Here is a 24,659-nt window from a genome sequence, read left to right as displayed (position 1 = left end):
TCCAAGCTGGACACACGACCTGAGAGATCTACTGTTCACTGAAACCACATCAGGAATGGTCTCGGTGGAAAAGATGGCTGTCAAGATGTCATTTTTAAAGAAGGAAAAAAATCTAAAAAAGACTGAGGTATGCCAAATTACACAAGAACTGGACAAATGGAAAATCAGTGGCAACTGGTCATATGAATGAATCCAAAAGTGAAACTCCTGAGTTAAATCATTTGAAATTTGAACACAGAAAAGTACCATCAGATTTGATCCATCATGTGTCAATGTGTCAATCAGTGCTTCATTTTATGACATGACAATGATTCCAAACACACTGTTATTCCAGAAAAAGCATACCCGGATAGAAAAACACAATAAAACATTATCAGTCATGGACCGAGCTCCCCAGAGTCTGGACCTCAACTTCATTGAAGCAGTGTGAGATCATCTTCACAAAGAGCAGAACAAAAAGCGGTCAGCATCCAAAGACAGCTTTAAACATTCTTCAAGAAGCCTGCAGAACTATTCCTGAAGACTACTTAAAGAAATGAGAACAAAGCTGCATAAGAGAGTTCAGACTGTGTCAAAGAAAAAAGGTGGTCGTACCAAATATTGATTTTAAAACTCTGTATTGTATTTCCATGTATATGTCCGCATATCCTTGCATTTACTTTTTTTCCTAGTAAAATATAAAGAAAAAGTGGTGGGCCGAGACTTTTGTGTAGTACTTTAAATATTGTTTTCATTAGCATTTTTACAGTTCTGTTATCTGATTAAATATGGGATCAATGAGATGATATCAGATGACTATATTTTCTAACTATGGACAGAAAAATTTGTATGAAAATTATTTTTGTTAATTAAATCACTTCGATATATCATCTGTCACACATTTGAATGATAAATCACTAACACAGTAAAAGCTCATCTATTTCTTTTTCTTAGAAAGACCTGGTATTTTTCCTGGAATAATTGGAAAAATCGTAAAAGACACCACAATCAAAATGATTCCTATAACACAAAGCCATTTAGCTGCTACCCCAAGATTGCAACATAACAGTAGACACAATACAGCCAGTAACAGGATGCTCTTCATGAGGTAGGACTTGCTGCACAACTCCCCCTCTGCATCTTTTCTTGCCCTTTCCTCCTCTTTTCTCCACAGCTTTGTCTTCATCTTCTTTAGCTCTTCATCCTTGTAATGCTCCCTCAGATTTCCCTCCTTTTTGCTGATTTCTTCATCTCTCTCTGCAAGGATGCTTTCCTGTCTTTTTCTGATTTTCCTCTCCTTCTCAGGATACAGCTCTGTCTTGTAGTAACTACCTCCATTCAGGGCCACCAGGGTCTCGATCTTCTCCATAAAAGTTGTGACCTGCTTCTGGTCCTCCGGGGTTTTGTTGTTGAAGACGTGGAAGCCACCGCTACACTTGCGTATGAAGTTGCGGAGGTTCTCGTCACTCTCAGTAATGATGTTGTTTATTGTTTTGTCTTCCAGGCGATCCCCGTGGGTGAACAGCACGATGGTGTAGTCCCACACTCTTGGGCCAAACTTTGCTTCAATCAGCGTGTGGGTGTCTTGGTCTTCCTGAGTCAGCCTTCCTAAAGGAATAACATATGCAAAGACGTGGGGTCCTGGTTCCTGGAGTTTCAGGCGTTGAAGAATCTCTCGGATGATGTCCTCCTTGTTGCTTCCCTTCTCGAAAAGCCCAGGTGTGTCAATCACATCAACAGGTACATCTCCAACCACCGCGGACTCTTTTTCACAGTGAACAGTGATGCCGACCAGCTTCATCTCTGAACAGAACACCATTTTATTGAGGATGGTGTTCCCACTCGAGCTCTTGCCTGCACCACATTTTCCAAGAAGCATGATCCTCAACGGCTCTGTCAACCCAACAAAAAGCATTTTTAAACACTATTCAGAGTTCATGAAAGTCGTTGTGCCCTTCATTCTGACTTCTGATATTATTATTGTTTATTTGTAGAAATTCGTGGCTTTCACATATTAGCCCAGACTGTTGCATCCCAGGGCACAAACAGTATGAACTTTTTTATTATGTTCTTACATTGTGGCAAATGCAAAGCATTTTGGCATTTGTTGATGAATAAAATAAAAAGTAAAGTAATACACTGTATGTTGTCTCATGTTAGCATTTGTGGCTTGTTTTGTTTTTATATGCCTTTTGAAATATTTTTTTCTTATCTTACTTTTTCAGAAAATAGATGCCTACTAATCTTTTGTTAACAAGTTGCACCTCAACCAGAAACTTCTGGTAGTCATCAACAAGTGTGTGGCATAATGTTTAACCGTTCTTCTTTGCAGAACTGGTACAGTTTATCAAAATTATTTGCTTTGTTGGCAAAGAACCGGGTTTTAAGCTTAGTCCTGTTGTTGGAGACTGAAAGTCTATGATTGAGATGCAACTTGCTCAAAAACGCCCATCCCACCTTCTTCTTCTTCTTCTATGTTGGATAACACCTCCCACCCACTCCATGACATGTTGGTCAGTCACAGGAGCTCGTTCAGTGAGAGACTGAGATTACCGAAAAGCACCACTGAACGACACAGGAAATCATTCCTGCCTGTGGCCATCTCCCTGTACAACGCATCCACTTAACACACTGTTTGCTGCTACAACTACACATGTTTCTTTTCCAAATATTTATTTATAAGTGACTTATGTATGTATGTATGTATATATATGTATATATTGTACTATTCTTAGTTAGCGTATTGTCTGTCTTGTCTTAATGTTGGTTTAAAATGGAGCACTGTAACAAAAAATAATTTCCCCCAGGGATCAATAAAGTATTCTGATTCTGATTCTGATTCTGATTCAAATGCCACAAGAATGGTGTCAAACGTTTGCGCTGCAAAAATTTTCTTTTGTGCCACTATCATTTTAAATATATTAATAAAGGCTTCTAGAGGTCATCAGAGGTCAACCATTCATGTGATGAAAATTTCCAAAACATTGGAAATGTTTCTATGCAGGCCCTTAATGAAGGTCTTAAGGTCTGTTGCATCATCTTGTGTGGGTTAAAGGTATTCTGTTTATAAATAGCCTATAATTAAATGAAGTGTTTTTAGCTCAAATGAAAAGGCTGCGGATCACTAACTATCAATGTTTCATAACATTATATTACTCCAGCAAATAATTTTTTTCTCTGACAGAATGCATACTTTATTTTAACTAATATGTGTTAACCTAGTTTTTTACTTTTAAGAGTGTGATAATGATAAACAATATCCAATAGTGATATTATGTTTCACAACCTTTTCACAGGTTAGACCACCAGTAAAGAAAGGGGCTGAATGACCTTAGGTGACCTCTACAAAAGTGGGAATAAGGAGCACGAGAGTGAGATGGAGACATTAAATGAACATTAGAGGCTAACAGTACTGTAGTTTAATTACACATCTCAAAATCACTGTTGGCTAACTTGGTGTAGGTGTGTTAATTAAACACACACACACACACTTACAGGAAGAAAGCAGATAAAAAGAGTCACTGCCATTTTGGAATTTTATTTTTATTAAAGTACTGTAAAAAAAAAATTAACATATCATATTAATTATATTATCTGGTTTTGTTTTCTCCCCATTGTAATGTCATATTGTATATATTGGCTTCCATCTTCAAACATCTGAAACAAGCCCTATAAACTGCAGTAGCCAACAGCTCAGCTAAAGCACCAGTATGACTCACACTGCTCTCTTTTTCTTTCTACATGTGTCAGCTGAACAAGGGTAGACACGTGCTTAAGAACATGCTGTAACTACACCAACTACACCCACAGGGGAAAAATACATACAGACATACAAAAAATAGAATAAAAACATTAAACTAAAAACTTTTGACTCAACAGCATTTCCATATTTCATACTGACCCTGCTCCTGCTCACTTTCTGCTGGACAAGGTATGCTGTCAGCGGCCTGAGTGCTCATGGTGGACGAAGACAGAAGTATCACCAAAACTGTAGACGTCGGTTAACTTGTCCTCGCTGGCCTGACAGTCCTGATTGAATCTCAAAGCAAGTCTGTTAGGTGAAACTTTTTTTTTACACAGCTTCCTCGGTGCTTTCTGTTTCAAACTGAGGGTGGGGCTCTACAGTCACGTGACCTGCTGGGTGCCCCGCATCCACCAAGTTAAAGTCCAGTCCACATACGCTGAATAATTAGGTCAGCAGCGACAATCGGCCGCAGTCCTATGTCCGTAGATGTTATTTTTCTACCTGTTTCGAGCCAAGAGTATTTCCACCCAGCCTGTTTTAAATAAACCTCTGAACTTGGCACTCTACCCGCGTCTTATAGAGAGTCACTGGATGGGACACACTTTTATTGTGCAAGGGATCAAAGATCTGATGACTTCTTGCATAACAGCTTAATGTGGAATAAAGTTATGATTTCAAATAGAATATCATTACTTTCATTTTGACTGAGAAGTAGACTGTGATTCGTTGGTATTTTATAGTGAGGCTGAGAAGCAATGCAACGAGGAAACAATTAAACTATTACATTTAAGGATACTGCGATTTTTATATCACTAAAACACACGTGTGTTAACACACGAACCGCCTAAAGTGTGTTAAGACAATTGCGCTTTAAAAGTTTGAGAAGCAATACAATGAACGGTCTCAGCGCGCCATCTAGTGGTCAGTATACTTTAATGCTTCATAAAACGTCCTGATCAGGGATAAAGCTTCGATAAATTCACCCCTTTAACAAAATGTAAAATGAAAGTATTTTAAAATGTGCGTATTTACTTTCAGCAATGAAAAGTAATCAACTACACTTACACCGGACCTATGTAGTATTTTGAGAGAACATCAAGTTAATGGTTAATTTTTCAGCTACATTTCAATGAGATATTGTATTTTTAACTGCAACATTTGTCTGAAAGGTATAATCATTATCCAAAGATCAAATGATGCCTTGGTGGCAGTCATTTTTTCATTCATTAATGAATAAATAAAGCACCTTGAGGCGACTGTTGTTGTGATTTGGCATTATATAAATAAAATAAAATTGAATTGAATAAATGAATTTTGTCTCCAAATCCTCAACAAACATTAACAGGATGCAACTAATCTTATTGGCTTGTACTTTATTTTAGGGTTGACTCTGTGATCATAACATTTGCTTTTAAGACACATACAGTTAATATCCTACAAGCCTACATGGAACCTGAGATTATCTGTTAGGTCACTCATGAGGATTTCCTGTTAAAACCTAAAAATGAAAAGTAACAGGGATGATTCAGAGCCCTGCTTATGAAGATAAAACCTTGTTGTCATTTAAGATTCTTTATTAAATAAATTTTGGGGGATTTTCTTTGCCTTGATAATATTATAATAACTGCAGCAAGAGTCCTGACAGAGACTAGAAAGAGAGAGATCATATTTCTCCTGTTTTGGCTTCCCTTCATTGGCTTCCTGTTAAATCCAGAATTGAATTCAAAATCCTGCTCCTCACATACAAGGTCTTAAATAATCAGGCCCCATCTTATCTCAATGACCTTGTAGTACCATATCACCCTATTAGAGCACTTCGCTCTCGCTCTGCAGGCCTACTTGTTGTTCCTAGAGTATTTAAAAGTAGAATGGGAGGCAGAGCCTTCAGTTTTCAGACCCCTCTTCTGTGGAACCAGCTTCCAGTTTGGATTCGGGAGACAGACACTATCTCTACTTTCAAGATTAGGCTTAAAACTTTCCTTTTTGCTAAAGCATATAGTTAGGGCTGGACCAGGTGACCCTGAATCCTCCCTTAGTTATGCTGCAAAACACATAGGCTGCCGGGGGATTCCCATGATGCATTGAGTTTTTCCTTTCCAGTCACCTTTCTCACTCACTATGTATTAATAGACCTCTCTGCATTGAATCATATCTGTTATTAACCTCTGTCTCTCTTCCACAGCATGTCTTTATCCTGTCTTCCTTCTCTCACCCCAACCGGTCGCAGCAGATGGCCCCGCCCCTCCCTGAGCCTGGTTCTGCCGGAGGTTTCTTCCTGTTAAAAGGGAGTTTTTCCTTCCCACTGTCGCCAAAGTGCTTGGTCATAGGGGGTCATATGATTGTTGGGTTTTTCTCTGTATCTATGAAGCGCCTTATGTTGTGATTTGGCGCTATATAAATAAAATTGAATTGAATTGAATAGAAGCTTCCAGTAAATTTTAAAATGCAAATGTAAAGTTATATACACAAAATTTACAATGTTGACAAGTGCTTAATATGCCCACCTCCAGACCAGCATCCAGTTTCAAAATGCTTTAATTCCACAATCATTCACCTAAAGAAACACGTAGTGGCTGCAGTGACTCCAGACATGCTCATGGGATGAGTTTGGCATATGCTGGGTATCCACGGGGGGACTTATTGAGCACTTGTGCACACTGTAAGTTTATATTCAGCCATTACTTGAATAAAAGTATAGCCAGAAAAAGCATACCCGGATAGAAAAGCCCAATAAAACACTATCAGTCATGGACTCACCTCCCTAGAGTCTGGACCTCAACATTGTTGAAGCAGTGTGAGATCATCTTCACAAAGAGCAGAACAAAAAGCGGTCAACGTCCAAAGACAGCTTTAAACATTCTTCAAGAAGCCTGCAGAACTATTCCTGAAGACTACTTAAAGAAATGAGAACAAAGCTGCATAAGAGAGTTCAGACTGTGTCAAAGAAAAAAGGTGGTCGTACCAAATATTGATTTTAAAACTCTGTATTGTATTTCCATGTATATGTCCGCATATCCTTGCATTTACTTTTTTTCCTAGTAAAATATAAAGAAAAAGTGGTGGGCCGAGACTTTTGTGTAGTACTTTAAATATTGTTTTCATTAGCATTTTTACAGTTCTGTTATCTGATTAAATATGAGATCAATGAGATGATATCAGATGACTATATTTTCTAATTATGGACAGACAAATATGTATGAAAATATTTTTGTTAATTAAATCAGTTCGATATATCATCTGTCACACATTTGAATGATAAATCACTAACACAGTAAAAGCTCATCTATTTCTTTTTCTTAGAAAGACCTGGTATTTTTCCTGGAATAATTGGAAAAATCTTAAAAGACACCACAATCAAAATGATTCCTATAACACAAAGCCATTTAGCTGCTACCCCAAGATTGCAACATAACAGTAGACACAATACAGCCAGTAACAGGATGATCTTCATGAGGTAGGACATGCTGTACAACTCCCCCTCTGCATCTTTTCTTGCCCTTTCCTCCTCTTTTCTCCACAGCTTTGTCTTCATCTTCTTTAGCTCTTCATCCTTGTAATGCTCCCTCAGATTTCCCTCCTTTTTGCTGATTTCTTCATCTCTCTCTGCAAGGATGCTTTCCTGTCTTTTTCTGATTTTCCTCTCCTTCTCAGGATACAGCTCTGTCTTGTAGTAACTACCTCCATTCAGGGCCACCAGGGTCTCGATCTTCTCCATAAAAGTTGTGACCTGCTTCTGGTCCTCCGGGGTTTTGTTGTTGAAGACGTGGAAGCCACCGCTACACTTGCGTATGAAGTTGCGGAGGTTCTCGTCACTCTCAGTAATGATGTTGTTTATTGTTTTGTCTTCCAGGCGATCCCCGTGGGTGAACAGCACGATGGTGTAGTCCCACACTCTTGGGCCAAACTTTGCTTCAATCAGCGTGTGGGTGTCTTGGTCTTCCTGAGTCAGCCTTCCTAAAGGAATAACATATGCAAAGACGTGGGGTCCTGGTTCCTGGAGTTTCAGGCGTTGAAGAATCTCTCGGATGATGTCCTCCTTGTTGCTTCCCTTCTCGAAAAGCCCAGGTGTGTCAATCACATCAACAGGTACATCTCCAACCACCGCGGACTCTTTTTCACAGTGAACAGTGATGCCGACCAGCTTCATCTCTGAACAGAACACCATTTTATTGAGGATGGTGTTCCCACTCGAGCTCTTGCCTACACCACATTTTCCAAGAAGCATGATCCTCAACGGCTCTGTCAACCCAACAAAAAGCATTTTTAAACACTATTCAGAGTTCATGAAAGTCGTTGTGCCCTTCATTCTGACTTCTGATATTATTATTGTTTATTTGTAGAAATTCGTAGCTTTCACATATTAGCCTAGACTGTTGCATCCCAGGGCACAAACAGTATGAACTTTTTTATTATGTTCTTACATTGTGGCAAATGCAAAGCATTTTGGCATTTGTTGATGAATAAAATAAAAAGTAAAGATTAATACACTGTATGTTGTCTCATGTTACCATTTGTGGTTTGTTGTGTTTTTATATGCCTGTTGAAATAGTTTTCAAAAAATAGAATTTTGTATGATTAACCAAAATGATCCAGGCATTAATGATTCTTTTACTGCAGAAATTGCTATTACGAAATTTAACTACTAATTTCAGTCATGTTATACTGATATTTTTCTGGTTATTTTCCATAACTTGGTAGCTTTTTGGCAACAGATTCGCTACTGAGCAGAGATCCAAGAGACAACAGGCTCCAGGTGGCCAAGCCGAGACGTGTACGGCGAAAGTCAAAGTTCATTTAGAGAATAGAAAAGAGACTCAAAAAGTGACCTAAAACTATCAAGGTAAATATGTTACAAAATGTGAGAGCTTGAAAATTTTTAGTTATATATAACAACCAGCTGTACGTTCGTGCCCTATCCTCTCATATAAAAGGCATAAAGAGAACTCTTATTTACAGCTGTGATTAGAAGTTTATATTCACTCATCGTGGGCATGAATATCATGGTAATTTGGGGGCATTTAACTGTTTTTTTAATTGTTCTTTCTCCAAGGTGAAATGATTGTACAGCATACATATTTAAAGTTGAATTTCGTTTGGATTTTCTTGAATCTGCACAGGGTCAAAAGTTTACATACAGGGTCAAATATAAAGGTACATGCCCGCTAATCTTTTCTTAACAAGTTGCACCTCAACCAGAAACTTTTGGTAGTCATCAACAAGTATCAATAAGTATTCCGGCTGAATGTTTGACCGCTCTTCTTTTCAGAGCTGGTTATTAAATTTATTTGGTTTGTTGGCAAAGAACCGGGTTTTAAGCACAGTCTTGTTGTTGGCGACTGAAAGTCTCTGATTGAAGTGCAACTTGCTCAGAGTCATTTAACCAAATATCACTGAGTGTATGTATATATTTCAGTTTCTATGTATCCTTTTCACACAGGGTCAAATATTTAGGTATATAAGCAGGATGCAGATGCAGGCAAAGCAGACAAAAGTAAAACGACGCCTTTGTTCCAAAGATATGTACACTGTAACAGTTGGTGAAATGTTAGTATTTGACCACTAGGCGGAGCTCTTGTAATGATAATATAACTAACGCATTTTATTTTGTATGTTTTATTTTTGTGTTGAGCATGTTAACATTTTCCTTTTTTGCCTACCGGATTGGTGTACAGTTAATTTGATACATGGAAAATAGCCGGTTAATTTTGTAAATATAAGGTAAGGGCAGAGGTCACTTCCTGTTTTGGAAAAAAGTCAGAGAAGCTGCGCATGGTGACGGTCTAGCCGTGTAAAAGTCAAGCTAAGAAAGAAGAAATAAGCCCTAAGTTCCAGTTACACCGGTTTGTCTACTTGCAGGCCAAAGTGGTATGTTTGTTTATATTTTGTGAATTTTATATTGTAATATGTAGTGATGGGCAGATGAAGCCCCATGAAGCACTGAAGCTTTTCATCCAATTGGTTCACCCTAACGCGAAGCTTCATGAAGCTTCATTTGCTCTAGCAGGACACCTACTGGACGTAAAAATAATAGCTGGCATGAATTTGAAGAGTGTGGCATTTTGCACACAGCCTGTAAATGTCAACAACAAAAGGAGTGTGTAAAACATCTATATTGTAGTGATGGCAGTATACTGTGTATATTTATAGTGGCAGTATGGGAAATGATTATTTGGAAATGCTTGAAATGGAAATGATCATATACTGTGAGGTGTGGACAGTGGTTGTGCTTTTGTAACATTGAGGCAAGGACAGTGATTAGTGTTTAGGGGACACATCATTGGTTTTTATTTAAAAACAACAGTTTCTCCACTGTGGCAGGTCGTAGGCGATTTCTTTTTTTTCTAAACTGTCTCTAACTCTCACTAACCGCAACTCTCCATCAAACACCCACATTTTTGAATGAAGTCTGAGGGGTTTATATCGCTGTCATAGCTCGCGGCAAAGTTCGAACCGCTTCCTGAACCAGTCACGTGGTACAGCCGGGCAGCGAGGCTTCGGACGTCATCATTTTCAGCTCCTCCCATAAATGAAGCAAGCCTCGATACGCGCTTCGCGGAAACGCCCCCTCCATTACTCGACACACGCTTCGAAGCCTCGATACAGAACGTCACATCACTAGTAATATGTTTTAATGCTGAAATATAATTTTCTTGTACATTTGTATTCACCAGTTCTACGGTGTACCTGTGTACGTCAAGAGAAGCACAGTAAACATCAGTAAAGAAGAACTCTCGTGTCTCTCGTGTATGTGTACAAGCCGGCATAGTAGAACACTCCACTGCTCCGGAGAAGGCAACGAGATGGTTGGACCGACGCTACTAGCAAGAGACGCTACTAGCAAGAGACGCTACTAGCAAGAGACGCTACTAGCAAGAGACGCTACTAGCAAGAGAAGTATCACATGCTCCAGCAAATGCATTGAATACGTAAAGAAGCAAGCTAACAAGTGAAAGATAGTCAAGCAAGCACAAAAGTCTGTGTCTTGGAAGTAACAAAGCACTTGTAAATTGTTATCAAGCCTCAGTTCCATTTGAAATTCAAAGTGACCTTTCATATTAAGGAGCAGCTAAAATCAAGATTTATCAAGTAAATGTTAAAGTCAAGTGAAAATACTATGAAGACAACATGGCAGATGAAAATGAAGATGCAATACAGCCCACTGAAGAAGAAAGTGCTGATGATAATTTTCAAAATGATGAAAGTAAAGAGCAGACAAATGGAGAAGAAACTCCACAGTGCTCAGTATTTACTGAAGGCACACAGTCAGAAAGCTTACGCAGAAGCCAGCGCACACGCACTCTCACTGAAAAGGGACAATCCTTACAAGAAGCCAAGTTAAATGACTTGACAAACAATTTTGAGCGAGTTTACAAGAAGTGGAAATACCACATAAACTTATTTAAAAGAATGGTGAAGAGTAAAGACATTGAGTTAATACCTGAAGCTGTAAGTGTTATAGACACTAGTATGACTGACATCTGTAACATTCATGATGAGATCAGAAAAATACAAAGTCCTGATATTGAAATGCGCAGAAGATGTGATGTGTGCATGGCTATCAGTGAAACTGCCAGAGCAAAGGCTCGGTGCCTTTTAGAAGAAGATGGTGATCCAAATAGTATACCCTGGCCTGATTCAGAGTCCGTGTATGACAGCAGTTCATCCAGCGCTTCTTCAAGGATCACATATAAGTCAAGGTCTATCTCTGGAATGTCAAAGCAATCATCTCTGGTCACACTACAACAAAGACAAGAAGCTGCAGCTGATGTAGCAGCTACAGAAGAAGTCATTAAAATAATGAAAACACAAATACTCTTGTTGGAGTTCTGTGTCGTTTCAGGAAAGGACGTGTAGCTGTCATGTGTGACGTGGAGCGCATGTTTCACCAGTTTCATGTTGCCCCAAAGGATCAAGATTACCTCCGATTCCTATGGTGGGAGGATGGTAACATGGAAAAGTCCACATCAGTGTTTCGCATGAGAGTCCACTTGTTTGGTGCAGCATCTTCACCAGGATGCGCAAACTTTGGATTCAAGCATGTCGCTGCGCAAGGTGAAAATAAGTTCAGTGAAGCCACGGTGAAGTTCATGCAATGCAACTTCTACGTGGACGACGGTTTGGTGAGTGTGGATTCAGTGCAAGAAGCTATTCAACTTGTAAAGGAAGCTAGAGAACTGTGTGCCACCGGTAAGCTGCACCTGCACAAGTTTATTAGCAACAGCAAGGAAGTGATTGCTGCTATCCCAAAGGAAGAATGTGTAGCAGGAGCAACTGATCTGGATCTGGCACTAGGAGAGCCAAAGATAGAAAGAGCCTTAGGGGTCCAATGGTGTGTAAGCTCAGACACCTTTCAATTCAGGGTGATTGTAAAGAATAACCCCTTCACTAGAAGAGGAGTGCTCTCGACAGTGGCCTCAATATTCGACCCACTTGGATTCGTCGCTCCGTTCATTTTAGTTGGTAAGAAACTCCTCCAAAGAATGTGTCAGGAAAAGCTGGACTGGGACGAGCCGCTAAAGAAGATCTCTACCTCCAGAAAAGATGGAAACGAGTACAATATTTGGCGAATGTATTTTGGACAAGGTGGAGAAAGGAATATCTGTTAAACCTGCAACAGAGAAGCAAATGGAATAAAAACAGAAGAAATGCAAAAATAAATGACATTGTGTTATTACAAGAAGACTGTCTTCCAAGAAATCAATGGAAACTCGCCAAAGTTGTGGAAGTCACTCCAGGAGCTGACGGCAGAGTCAGACAAGTTAAGCTTCTCATCGGTGACTCTACTAGAGACAATAAGGGGAAGCACACAACTAAGACGATTTTAGAGAGACCCATACATAAGACTATACTTTTACTTGAAGCAGAGTAAAGACTCAACATAATGTTTATTGGTTAACCTTCGCTAAGTTCATTGTTGGGTCAAATTCCTTTAGGATCACACATGCTGTTGCGATAGTGTGATGGTGGGAGTGTAACAGTTGGTGAAATGTTAGTATTTGACCACTAGGCGGAGCTCTTGTAATGATAATATAACTAACGCATTTTATTTTGTATGTTTTATTTTTGTGTTGAGCATGTTAACATTTTCCTTTTTTGCCTACCGGATTGGTGTACAGTTAATTTGATACATGGAAAATAGCCGGTTAATTTTGTAAATATAAGGTAAGGGCAGAGGTCACTTCCTGTTTTGGAAAAAAGTCAGAGAAGCTGCGCATGGTGACGGTCTAGCCGTGTAAAAGTCAAGCTAAGAAAGAAGAAATAAGCCCTAAGTTCCAGTTACACCGGTTTGTCTACTTGCAGGCCAAAGTGGTATGTTTGTTTATATTTTGTGAATTTTATATTGTAATATGTTTTAATGCTGAAATATAATTTTCTTGTACATTTGTATTCACCAGTTCTACGGTGTACCTGTGTACGTCAAGAGAAGCACAGTAAACATCAGTAAAGAAGAACTCTCGTGTCTCTCGTGTATGTGTACAAGCCGGCATATACACTTTTCACCCTGTGTGGATTGGAGAAAATCCCAAAGAAAATCAGACTTGTACACCTAACTCTTTGTTTGTTTTTAGGTCATTAAAGATGTACAATCATTCCACCCTTGGAAATGAAGAGTCTCTTGGTTTTGTGATGTACAGTTAGATTTGCAATCAGTGATTGGTTTAGCTGTGATGTAGAGTGAGATGAGAAGAGGTAAAAGCAGTAAAAGCAGAACACAGCGGCAGACAACACAGACAAAAGTAAAGAGAAGCCTTTATTATAAAGATACAAAGACTCTAACGAGCAGATAGGTGGGAATAAGGAGCACGAGAAACGAGATGCAGACATTAAATGAACATTGCATCAACATTAGAGGCTAAAAGTGCACTTCTCAAAATCACTGTTTGCTAACTCAGTGTTTGTGTGTTAGTTAAACACACACACACACACACACACACACACACACACACACACACACACACACACACTTACAGGAAGAAGGCAGATAAAAATAGTCACTGCAATCTTGTTTGTTTTTGTTTTTTTATGAAAGTACTGTAAAAAAACATTATAAAAGTTCTGTGGTTTTGTTTCCCCACATTGGAAGCTTATATTTTAGAGAATGGCTTCAATCTTCAAACATCTGAAATAAGCCCGATAAACTGCAGTAGCCAACAGCTCAGCTAAGGCACCACTATGACGCACACTGCTCTCTTTTTCTTTCTACATGTGTCAGTTGAACAAAGGAAGACACGTGATTAAGAGCACGCTGTGACAGTAAGAAGGAAACGCCGTCCAACGACACCCACAGGGGCAAAAAAACATACAAAAAACTAAACAGAAAAACATTAAACTAAAAACTTTTAACTCAGCAGCATTTCCATATTTCATACTGACCCTGCTCCTGCTCACTTTCTGCTGGACCAGGTATGCTGTCAGCGGCCTGAGTGCTCATGGTGGACGAAGACAGAAGTATCACCAAAATTCAAAACTCAAAGTCTGTTAGGTGAAGCTTCTTTCATCACAACTTCCTCGGTGCTTTCTGTTTTAAACTGAGGGTGGGGCTCTACAGCCAAGTCACATACTGGCTGCACTACGAGAATACCGCATCCACCAAGTTACAGTCAAGTCCACATACGCTGAATAATTAGGTCAGCAGCGACAATCGGCCGCTCTGCAGGACATTATTATTTTTTCTACCTGTTTCGAGCCAAGACTATTTCAAATGTTTTAAATAAACCTCTGAACTTGGCACTCTACCCGCGTCTTATAGAGAGTCACTGGATGGGACACACCTTTATGGTGTAAGGGGTTGATGATTTCTTGCATAACAGCTTAATGTGGAATAAAGTTATGATTTCAAATAGAATATCATTACTTTCATTTTGACTGAGAAGTAGACTTTGATTCGTTGGTATTTTATAGTGAGGCTGAGAAGCAATGCAACGAGGAAGCAATTAAACTATTACATTTAAGGATACTGCGATTTTTATATCACTAAAACACACGTGTGTTAACACACGAACCGCCTAAAGTGTGTTAAGACAATTGCGCTTTAAAAGTTTGAGAAGCAATACAATGAAAGGTCTCAGCGCGCCATCTAGTGGTCAGTATACTTTAATGCTTCATAAAACGTCCTGATCAGGGATAAAGCTTCGATAAATTCACCCCTTTAACAAAATGTAAAATGAAAGTATTTTAAAATGTGCGTATTTACTTTCAGCAATGAAAATTAATCAGCTACACTTACTCAAACACTGGACCTATGTAGTATTTTGAGAGAACATCAAGTAAATGGTTCATTTTTCAGCTACATTTCAATGAAATATTGTAGTTTTAACAGTAATACTTATCTGAACATTATACTCGTTATCCAAAATAATCCAAAGCCTGGCTCTTAGTCATTTATTCATTCATGAAGCTAAAACCTTTTTGTGATTAAAGATTCTTTATTAAATAAATTTTGGGGGATTTTCTTAGCCTTGATAATATTTTAATGGTTGAAAGTTTATTGCAACTTTTTAGTAGTTAATCAGTGTTTTATTCTTGCAATCTGGGGACAAAGTGTTCAAATGACCACAGCTTTAAGGTGCATATCCAAAGAATCTTTTTATTTGATGTCAGTGAAGCAAACTAACATATTTACAAAGCACAACAATTTAAAAGCACGGAACAATGACTCACCTTTGCGCTTGTCTGTTATTTAGTTAAGAGTTCGTCAAATTCAAATTTATATTAAATTATGCTCATTAAAGTAGCGTTATAGTGCATGAGAGCTTCATAAGGAGGATCTCAGGTGGGAAAAAAACAAGGTCAGGAGATTCTACTTTCCAGGCTTTCACTGTAGATTATTTCCGATCAGCCAGCCTCTGTAGGAGGGCGATGACTGTGTCCTGTTTGGAGGAGAGCAGCTCCAGGGCCGTGGCTATCCTTCCTAGGGACTCGGACATTCGCACCTCCCTCCTCTCGCGCCTCTTCTCTCTGGCTTCAACCCTGCGGCGAGCCACTCGATCGAGGTAGGCCTGCTCCTCCTGTCGCTTCAGAATCTCCTGGAACAAAGTGGAGCCGCCTTGCTCCGCTTTCGCCTTCTGGTTCTGTCCTTCAGTTCCAGACACAGTTGTTGTAGACAAAGAGGTGGCAGCAGAGGAAGTGAGGCAGGAGGACGTGAGGGGGAATGAAGAGGAGAGGCCGAGGAGATTCTGGCTTTGGGTGAGCGATGTTGTACTCAGGCGAAAAGGGATGACACCTGATGAGATGGATGGAGCTTTGCGGCTCGTGTAGCCCAGTGTGTTGAGGTCTGTGTTACTGGCGGAGATGAGGGAAGGGGATGTGGTGGCTGTTTCTGTAAAACAAGGCGAGGTGATAAAAGAAGGAGCCGGCACAATGGTGGCTGGGTGAATACTGGTAGTAACAATGTCACCATTGAGGACGATCAGGGGCTTGTGGTCTGGAGCATTAGCTGAGCTAATGGTCGCTGCAGTCACCGACGTACTGGCAGCGCTGCCAGCACTGGAGCCCAGACTTACTGAGTCCACACCACCAGCACCAGCAACAGCAGCAAAGTCACTGCTAGGACGGATGATGGTGGACGTCGGCTGTGGAAGCTGCAGGGGCTTTGCAGCGATCTTAGCCAAAGGAGCAGGCAGTGTAGAAACCGTGCTGCCGCCTTTGTTTCGTTTGTTGTTGACGATCTGAGTGCCAATGGTGTCGCAGAGGGTGGCGTCCATCAACTAGAGTGGAACAAGACACACACAGAGATATGGAGAAAGTACACCAATGAATACATCAAACAGCATTGTAATCCATGACTTACAAATACCAGTTAACAATGTAACCGTATGCTGTCTTAAACCTTGTTACTTTATGTTATAATCCTAGTTATTTCTGCTGTACTTCCTCACAGTTGTTCAGATTAAACATCCCTGTACAAGAAGAGTAAGGATTTGGGGGTGACAGGGTCATGGGCAGCCAAGGGGGACTGATCAGGCCGGGAACGAAAGCTGGGCCCATGTGGTCTGATCCAACAGATGAGCTACTGTAGCTCCAATTGCAAAAAAAAGTTAATACTAATTCTGATAGAAAGGTGTCAGAATACACAGTGCATCACAGTTTGTTGCATATGGGGCTGCGTGGCCACAGACCAGAAGGTGCCCTGGTCTGAGAGGTCTAGTGGAGCCCATGGTCAGGGATGTTTTGGCAGCAAAAGGGGAAAAACACAATATTAGGCAAGTGGTTATAATGTTATAGCTGGTGGTATATCGCCAACAGCAGAAGAATGCTTCTGATTTCTAGCCAGTAACCCTGAGTTTTGAATTTTGTAAGATAGACTAGGCCTGTACTCTACATCGACCACACCTTCCAAAATATATAAAGCAGCCGTTTCTTCTTTCTGCACAATTTTTATATATATATATAGACACACACACACACACACACACACACACACACACACACACACACACACACACACACACACACACACACACACACACACACACACACACACACACACACATTATCCACAGATGCAGAGTGCAGCTGTTAAACTCTGAGTGGATGATGATTATTGATGGCTGCGTTTGAGGTCAGTTACATTTGTCCTGAGGGGAAATTCACATTTCTACAACTGGAAATTTCAAGCGTCTCACTCTATAGTGCTAAAGCACTTGAAAAAGGAAAAGGAGAAAAGAAAGAGGGCTAAAAAATTTCATAGCAACTATGTCCAGCTGTGAGGTTTACTTAAATCAGTACTTAATGTCAGCAACTATTTTTTATCCCCAGGTTTGTCTTCCCGTTAGACTCACATCAAAGAACTCCCAAGACGTCTTAGCATGTCCCGTCTCCCGGCTGCGGTCTTTAACCCTCTTGTATGTCACAATGAGGTTGTTCCACTTGCGACGGATTTTCTCAACAGGCAGTATGTGCCCCTTGGAGGCCATCTCCTCTTGGACACTCTGGAAGAGCTGCGAGCGTTCCCGAGTCTCATAGAGACCCCAGCGACGCCCGACGGCCTCAATCAGACACAGAACGGCTTTGGAAGAGAAATCCGAGCCAGAGCAAAGCGTCTTCTCGGAAGGAGCAGGGGGCATTACTGAAGCTGGGGGAGAAAGAAAGCCACTTGTGGTGTCACTTCATATGTAAGATAAATGGGTTAAACTGGGGAAAATCTTATATGCATACAGTTGTTATCAAATGTTTAGATCCACTCATCATGGGCGGGAATATCCTGGTAATTCTGGAATTTTAATGATTTCTTTGAACTGCTTTTCCAGGGTAGACTTACTGCACAAGTTTGAATTTATTTTGGATTTTATCTAAAACATCTAAAACACACAGTCAGTAGTAAACATACAGGTGCAAATATATAAATATACTCAATTAATTCTTTTAATAAGTGAAAATTCTATAAAGCTTGAGAAAGCTATTAGTGACTGACTATAACTGGTAGTTTCCCTTTGCCATCATGAAAAGGATTTGTTTGATAGCACTCACAGGTTTGAACAATACAAGACACTTATGTACAGATACCAAATACTGTGCATAAGTGTGAGTTATTTGGATGTGTCAGCACTTTGCTAAGGTCTGGAAAAAGACCCAAACTGTCAACCTCAAATGAGAGAAAAGTGGTCAGGATGTTTAGGAACAATCCAGGAACAACCAGTGCTCACACACCAGCATCACTGTCCACAGTGAAACGAGTTTCACATTGCCATGGACTGAGAGGGTGCCGACCAAGATAAAAGCATCTGGTCAAAAATCCGCACCTTCAAGCTTATCTGAAATTTGCAGCTGCCCACATGGACAATCCAAATGTCTTCTGGAGAAAAGCTTCGTTGCCAGACGAGACAAAGATTGAGCCACAATCAGGTATGTTTGGAGGAGTAAAGGTGAGGCTTTGAAATCTAAGAGCCCTGTGCTAGCTGTCAAGCATAGTGCTGGTAGATTCTGACTCTGGGGCTGTTTTGCTACCAGGGGTAAATCAGGATTTGAGGTAAAACCTGAAAATAGAATCTCCAGTTCTGTCCAAGTTTGAACATACAGTTGAAACTTGGACCCAGTTGAATGTTCCAACTGGACAATGATCCCAGGCACACAGATAAACTGGTTTTGGAATAGATACAGTAGACAAACATTAAGCTTCTGGGATGACCTTCCCAAAGCCCCGACCTCAACCCTGCTGAACTTCTGTGGACAACACTTAGAAGCTGAGTCTGTGCCACGAAACCAACAGATTTAAATGAATTCTACCAATTCTGCAAAGAAGACTGGTCAAATATCCAGCCAGGATTATGTCAGAAGCTTGTTAATGCTGGTCGAGGTGCAAGTTGCAAAGAGACATTAGTGGGGGTGTGTGTAAATATTTGAGCCCATATGTAATGTTTGATCCTGTGTAGGTTGATGAGTGGATGTAAACCTATGACCACAACTGTATTTGCAGATGCAGAAAAACTGCATTTTCTGCATCTGTAATTCCTAGTGAGAGATTTTCAACATTTCTGTTTTCCCTCTTGTCGTTGGTTTGACGTGTGCGGGGGTTAGTTTCAACAGCCAGAGTCAGAATTTAGCAACATTTGATGAGCTATCAAACACCCCAACAGATGCCCATCAAATCTGATCAAAACACACACAATCCCAGTGATGCAGAAACTTTATTAATTGTGAAGGATAAGAACTGAATGGCTAAGACTTGAACCCTAGTTTTTGTGGACTTTTTCAGGTGCATGAAATAGGCACAAAATACATGGTGTATCAAAAAGAATCATCTGATTTCAGAAGGCTATATGTTTTTTTAACTATTAGACATAGAAGCTAACTATTCATGCATTTATTACTTCCAGGCTGAACTACTGTAATTCATTATTATCAGGATGTCCAAAAAACTCACTGAAAAGCCTTCAGCTAATCCAAAATGCTGCAGCAAGAGTCCTGACAGGGACTAGAAAGAGAGAGATCATATTTCTCCTGTTTTGGCTTCCCTTCATTGGCTTCCTGTTAAATCCAGAATTGAATTCAAAATCCTGCTCCTCACATACAAGGTCTTAAATAATCAGGCCCCATCTTATCTCAATGACCTTGTAGTACCATATCACCCTATTAGAGCACTTCGCTCTTGCTCTGCAGGCCTACTTGTTGTTCCTAGAGTATTTAAAAGTAGAATGGGAGGCAGAGCCTTCAGTTTTCAGGCCCCTCTTCTGTGGAACCAGCTTCCAGTTTGGATTCGGGAGACAGACACTATCTCTACTTTCAAGATTAGGCTTAAAACTTTCCTTTTTGCTAAAGCATATAGTTAGGGCTGGACCAGGTGACCCTGAATCCTCCCTTAGTTATGCTGCAAAACACATAGGCTGCCGGGGGATTCCCATGATGCATTGAGTTTTTCCTTTCCAGTCACCTTTCTCGCTCACTATGTATTAACAGACCTCTCTGCATTGAATCATATCTGTTATTAACCTCTGTCTCTCTTCCACAGCATGTCTTTTATCCTGTCTTCCTTCTCTCACCCCAACCGGTCGCAGCAGATGGCCACCCCTCCCTGAGCCTGGTTCTGCCGGAGGTTTCTTCCTGTTAAAAGGGAGTTTTTCCTTCCCACTGTCGCCAAAGTGCTTGCTCATAGGGGGTCATATGATTGTTGGGTTTTTCTCTGTATCTATGAAGCGCCTTATGTTGTGATTTGGCGCTATATAAATAAAATTGAATTGAATTGAATAGAAGCTTCCAGTAAATTTTAAAATGCAAATGTAAAGTTATATACACAAAATTTACAATGTTGACAAGTGCTTAATATGCCCACCTCCAGACCAGCATCCAATTTCAAAATGCTTTAATTCCACAATCATTCACCTAAAGAAACACGTAGTGGCTGCAGTGACTCCAGACATGCTCATGGGATGAGTTTGGCATATGCTGGGTATCCACGGGGGGACTTATTGAGCACTTGTGCACACTGTAAGTTTATATTCAGCCATTACTTGAATAAAAGTATAGCCAGAAAAAGCATACCCGGATAGAAAAGCCCAATAAAACACTATCAGTCATGGACTCACCTCCCTAGAGTCTGGACCTCAACATTGTTGAAGCAGTGTGAGATCATCTTCACAAAGAGCAGAACAAAAAGCGGTCAGCATCCAAAGACAGCTTTAAACATTCTTCAAGAAGCCTGCAGAACTATTCCTGAAGACTACTTAAAGAAATGAGAACAAAGCTGCATAAGAGAGTTCAGACTGTGTCGAAGAAAAAAGGTGGTCGTACCAAATATTGATTTTAAAACTCTGTATTGTATTTCCATGTATATGTCCGCGTATCCTTGCATTTACTTTTTTTCCTAGTAAAATATAAAGAAAAAGTGGTCGGCCGAGACTTTTGTGTAGTACTTTAAATATTGTTTTCATTAGCATTTTTACAGTTCTGTTATCTGATTAAATATGAGATCAATGAGATGATATCAGATGACTGTATTTTCTAATTATGGACAGACAAATATGTATGAAAATATTTTTGTTAATTAAATCACTTCGATATATCATCTGTCACACATTTGAATGATAAATCACTAACACAGTAAAAGCTCATCTATTTCTTTTTCTTAGAAAGACCTGGTATTTTTCCTGGAATAATTGGAAAAATCTTAAAAGACACCACAATCAAAATGATTCCTATAACACAAAGCCATTTAGCTGCTACCCCAAGATTGCAACATAACAGTAGACACAATACAGCCAGTAACAGGATGCGCTTCATGAGGTAGGACTTGCTGTACAACTCCCCCTCTGCATCTTTTCTTGCCCTTTCCTCCTCTTTTCTCCACAGCTTTGTCTTCATCTTCTTTAGCTCTTCATCCTTGTAATGCTCCCTCAGATTTCCCTCCTTTTTGCTGATTTCTTCATCTCTCTCTGCAAGGATGCTTTCCTGTCTTTTTCTGATTTTCCTCTCCTTCTCAGGATACAGCTCTGTCTTGTAGTAACTACCTCCATTCAGGGCCACCAGGGTCTCGATCTTCTCCATAAAAGTTGTGACCTGCTTCTGGTCCTCCGGGGTTTTGTTGTTGAAGACGTGGAAGCCACCGCTACACTTGCGTATGAAGTTGCGGAGGTTCTCGTCACTCTCAGTAATGATGTTGTTTATTGTTTTGTCTTCCAGGCGATCCCCGTGGGTGAACAGCACGATGGTGTAGTCCCACACTCTTGGGCCAAACTTTGCTTCAATCAGCGTGTGGGTGTCTTGGTCTTCCTGAGTCAGCCTTCCTAAAGGAATAACATATGCAAAGACGTGGGGTCCTGGTTCCTGGAGTTTCAGGCGTTGAAGAATCTCTCGGATGATGTCCTCCTTGTTGCTTCCCTTCTCGAAAAGCCCAGGTGTGTCAATCACATCAACAGGTACATCTCCAACCACCGCGGACTCTTTTTCACAGTGAACAGTGATGCCGACCAGCTTCATCTCTGAACAGAACACCATTTTATTGAGGATGGTGTTCCCACTCGAGCTCTTGCCTGCACCACATTTTCCAAGAAGCATGATCCTCAACGGCTCTGTCAACCCAACAAAAAGCATTTTTAAACACTATTCAGAGTTCATGAAAGTCGTTGTGCCCTTCATTCTGACTTCTGATATTATTATTGTTTATTTGTAGAAATTCGTAGCTTTCACATATTAGCCCAGACTGTTGCATCCCAGGGCACAAACAGTATGAACTTTTTTATTATGTTCTTACATTGTGGCAAATGCAAAGCATTTTGGCATTTGTTGATGAATAAAATAAAAAGTAAAGATTAATACACTGTATGTTGTCTCATGTTACCATTTGTGGTTTGTTGTGTTTTTATATGCCTGTTGAAATAGTTTTCAAAAAATAGAATTTTGTATGATTAACCAAAATGATCCAGGCATTAATGATTCTTTTACTGCAGAAATTGCTATTACGAAATTTAACTACTAATTTCAGTCATGTTATACTGATATTTTTCTGGTTATTTTCCATAACTTGGTAGCTTTTTGGCAACAGATTCGCTACTGAGCAGAGATCCAAGAGACAACAGGCTCCAGGTGGCCAAGCCGAGACGTGTACGGCGAAAGTCAAAGTTCATTTAGAGAATAGAAAAGAGACTCAAAAAGTGACCTAAAACTATCAAGGTAAATATGTTACAAAATGTGAGAGCTTGAAAATTTTTAGTTAAATATAACAACCAGCTGTACGTTCATGCCCTATCCTCTCATATAAAAGGCATAAAGAGAACTCTTATTTACAGCTGTGATTAGAAGTTTATATTCACTCATCGTGGGCATGAATATCATGGTAATTTGGGGGCATTTAACTGTTTTTTTAATTGTTCTTTCTCCAAGGTGAAATGATTGTACAGCATACATATTTAAAGTTGAATTTCGTTTGGATTTTCTTGAATCTGCACAGGGTCAAAAGTTTACATACAGGGTCAAATATAAAGGTACATGCCTGCTAATCTTTTCTTAACAAGTTGCACCTCAACCAGAAACTTTTGGTAGTCATCAACAAGTATCAATAAGTATTCCGGCTGAATGTTTGACCGCTCTTCTTTTCAGAGCTGGTTATTAAATTTATTTGGTTTGTTGGCAAAGAACCGGGTTTTAAGCACAGTCTTGTTGTTGGCGACTGAAAGTCTCTGATTGAAGTGCAACTTGCTCAGAGTCATTTAACCAAATATCACTGAGTGTATGTATATATTTCAGTTTCTATGTATCCTTTTCACACAGGGTCAAATATTTAGGTATATAAGCAGGATGCAGATGCAGGCAAAGCAGACAAAAGTAAAAAGACGCCTTTGTTCCAAAGATATGTACACTTTTCACCCTGTGTGGATTGGAGAAAATCCCAAAGAAAATCAGACTTGTACACCTAACTCTTTGTTTGTTTTTAGGTCATTAAAGATGTACAATCATTCCACCCTTGGAAATGAAGAGTCTCTTGGTTTTGTGATGTACAGTTAGATTTGCAATCAGTGATTGGTTTAGCTGTGATGTAGAGTGAGATGAGAAGAGGTAAAAGCAGTAAAAGCAGAACACAGCGGCAGACAACACAGACAAAAGTAAAGAGAAGCCTTTATTATAAAGATACAAAGACTCTAACGAGCAGATAGGTGGGAATAAGGAGCACGAGAAACGAGATGCAGACATTAAATGAACATTACATCAACATTAGAGGCTAAAAGTGCACTTCTCAAAATCACTGTTTGCTAACTCAGTGTTTGTGTGTTAGTTAAACACACACACACACACACACACACTTACAGGAAGAAGGCAGATAAAAATAGTCACTGCAATCTTGTTTGTTTTTGTTTTTTTATGAAAGTACTGTAAAAAACATTATAAAAGTTCTGTGGTTTTGTTTCCCCACATTGGAAGCTTATATTTTAGAGAATGGCTTCAATCTTCAAACATCTGAAATAAGCCCGATAAACTGCAGTAGCCAACAGCTCAGCTAAGGCACCACTATGACGCACACTGCTCTCTTTTTCTTTCTACATGTGTCAGTTGAACAAAGGAAGACACGTGATTAAGAGCACGCTGTGACAGTAAGAAGGAAACGCCGTCCAACGACACCCACAGGGGCAAAAAAACATACAAAAAACTAAACAGAAAAACATTAAACTAAAAACTTTTAACTCAGCAGCATTTCCATATTTCATACTGACCCTGCTCCTGCTCACTTTCTGCTGGACCAGGTATGCTGTCAGCGGCCTGAGTGCTCATGGTGGACGAAGACAGAAGTATCACCAAAATTCAAAACTCAAAGTCTGTTAGGTGAAGCTTCTTTCATCACAACTTCCTCGGTGCTTTCTGTTTTAAACTGAGGGTGGGGCTCTACAGCCAAGTCACATACTGGCTGCACTACGAGAATACCGCATCCACCAAGTTGCAGTCAAGTCCACATACGCTGAATAATTAGGTCAGCAGCGACAATCGGCCGCTCTGCAGGACATTATTATTT

At 39.9% G+C, this 24,659-nt stretch overlaps 2 protein-coding genes across 2 annotated transcripts; both read right to left on the bottom strand.

The window, feature by feature from the left end:
- Nucleotides 1-600: 600 nt before the first annotated feature.
- Nucleotides 601-24,521, bottom strand: LOC113021117 (GTPase IMAP family member 8-like). The gene is made up of 7 exons (XM_080300681.1): nt 24,364-24,521; nt 21,274-22,227; nt 14,099-14,185; nt 7,011-7,963; nt 6,482-6,528; nt 3,881-3,981; nt 601-1,872 (listed from the first exon to the last, which is right to left on the bottom strand). The coding sequence occupies exons 1-7, from the start codon at nt 24,419-24,421 to the stop codon at nt 917-919; spliced, it is 3,156 nt and encodes a 1,051-aa protein (XP_080156807.1). The 5' UTR covers nt 24,422-24,521; the 3' UTR covers nt 601-916.
- On the bottom strand, nt 15,292-17,888 carry LOC145428581 (uncharacterized). The gene is made up of 2 exons (XM_080300966.1): nt 17,506-17,888; nt 15,292-16,431 (listed from the first exon to the last, which is right to left on the bottom strand). The coding sequence occupies exons 1-2, from the start codon at nt 17,788-17,790 to the stop codon at nt 15,550-15,552; spliced, it is 1,167 nt and encodes a 388-aa protein (XP_080157092.1). The 5' UTR covers nt 17,791-17,888; the 3' UTR covers nt 15,292-15,549.
- Nucleotides 24,522-24,659: the final 138 nt, after the last annotated feature.

This window comes from Astatotilapia calliptera, chromosome 4 (genome assembly GCF_964374335.1).
Source record: "Astatotilapia calliptera chromosome 4, fAstCal68.1, whole genome shotgun sequence".
Taxonomy (NCBI): Eukaryota; Metazoa; Chordata; class Actinopteri; order Cichliformes; family Cichlidae; genus Astatotilapia; species Astatotilapia calliptera.
The sequence above is the reverse complement of the archived record's forward strand: the minus strand, read 5'-3'. Positions and strand labels throughout refer to the sequence as shown.

Bases quoted from the DNA above. Each gene is read 5' to 3' on its own strand.
- LOC145428581 (XM_080300966.1), bottom strand. From the start codon at position 17,790: ATGCCCCCTGCTCCTTCCGAGAAGACGCTTTGCTCTGGCTCGGATTTC. The intron at 16,432-17,505 runs GTGAGTCTAACG...GTTCCACTCTAG, and splicing joins CGTCTTGGGAGTTCTTTGAT to TTGATGGACGCCACCCTCTG.
- LOC113021117 (XM_080300681.1), bottom strand. From the start codon at position 24,421: ATGAGCACTCAGGCCGCTGACAGCATACCTGGTCCAGCAGAAAGTGAG. The intron at 14,186-21,273 runs AGATGAGCTTTT...TTGAGTTTTGAA, and splicing joins TCTTTCTAAGAAAAAGAAAT to TTTTGGTGATACTTCTGTCT. The intron at 3,982-6,481 runs GTGAGTCCATGA...GAGGACAAGTTA, and splicing joins GAGGTCCAGACTCTAGGGAG to ACCGACGTCTACAGTTTTGG.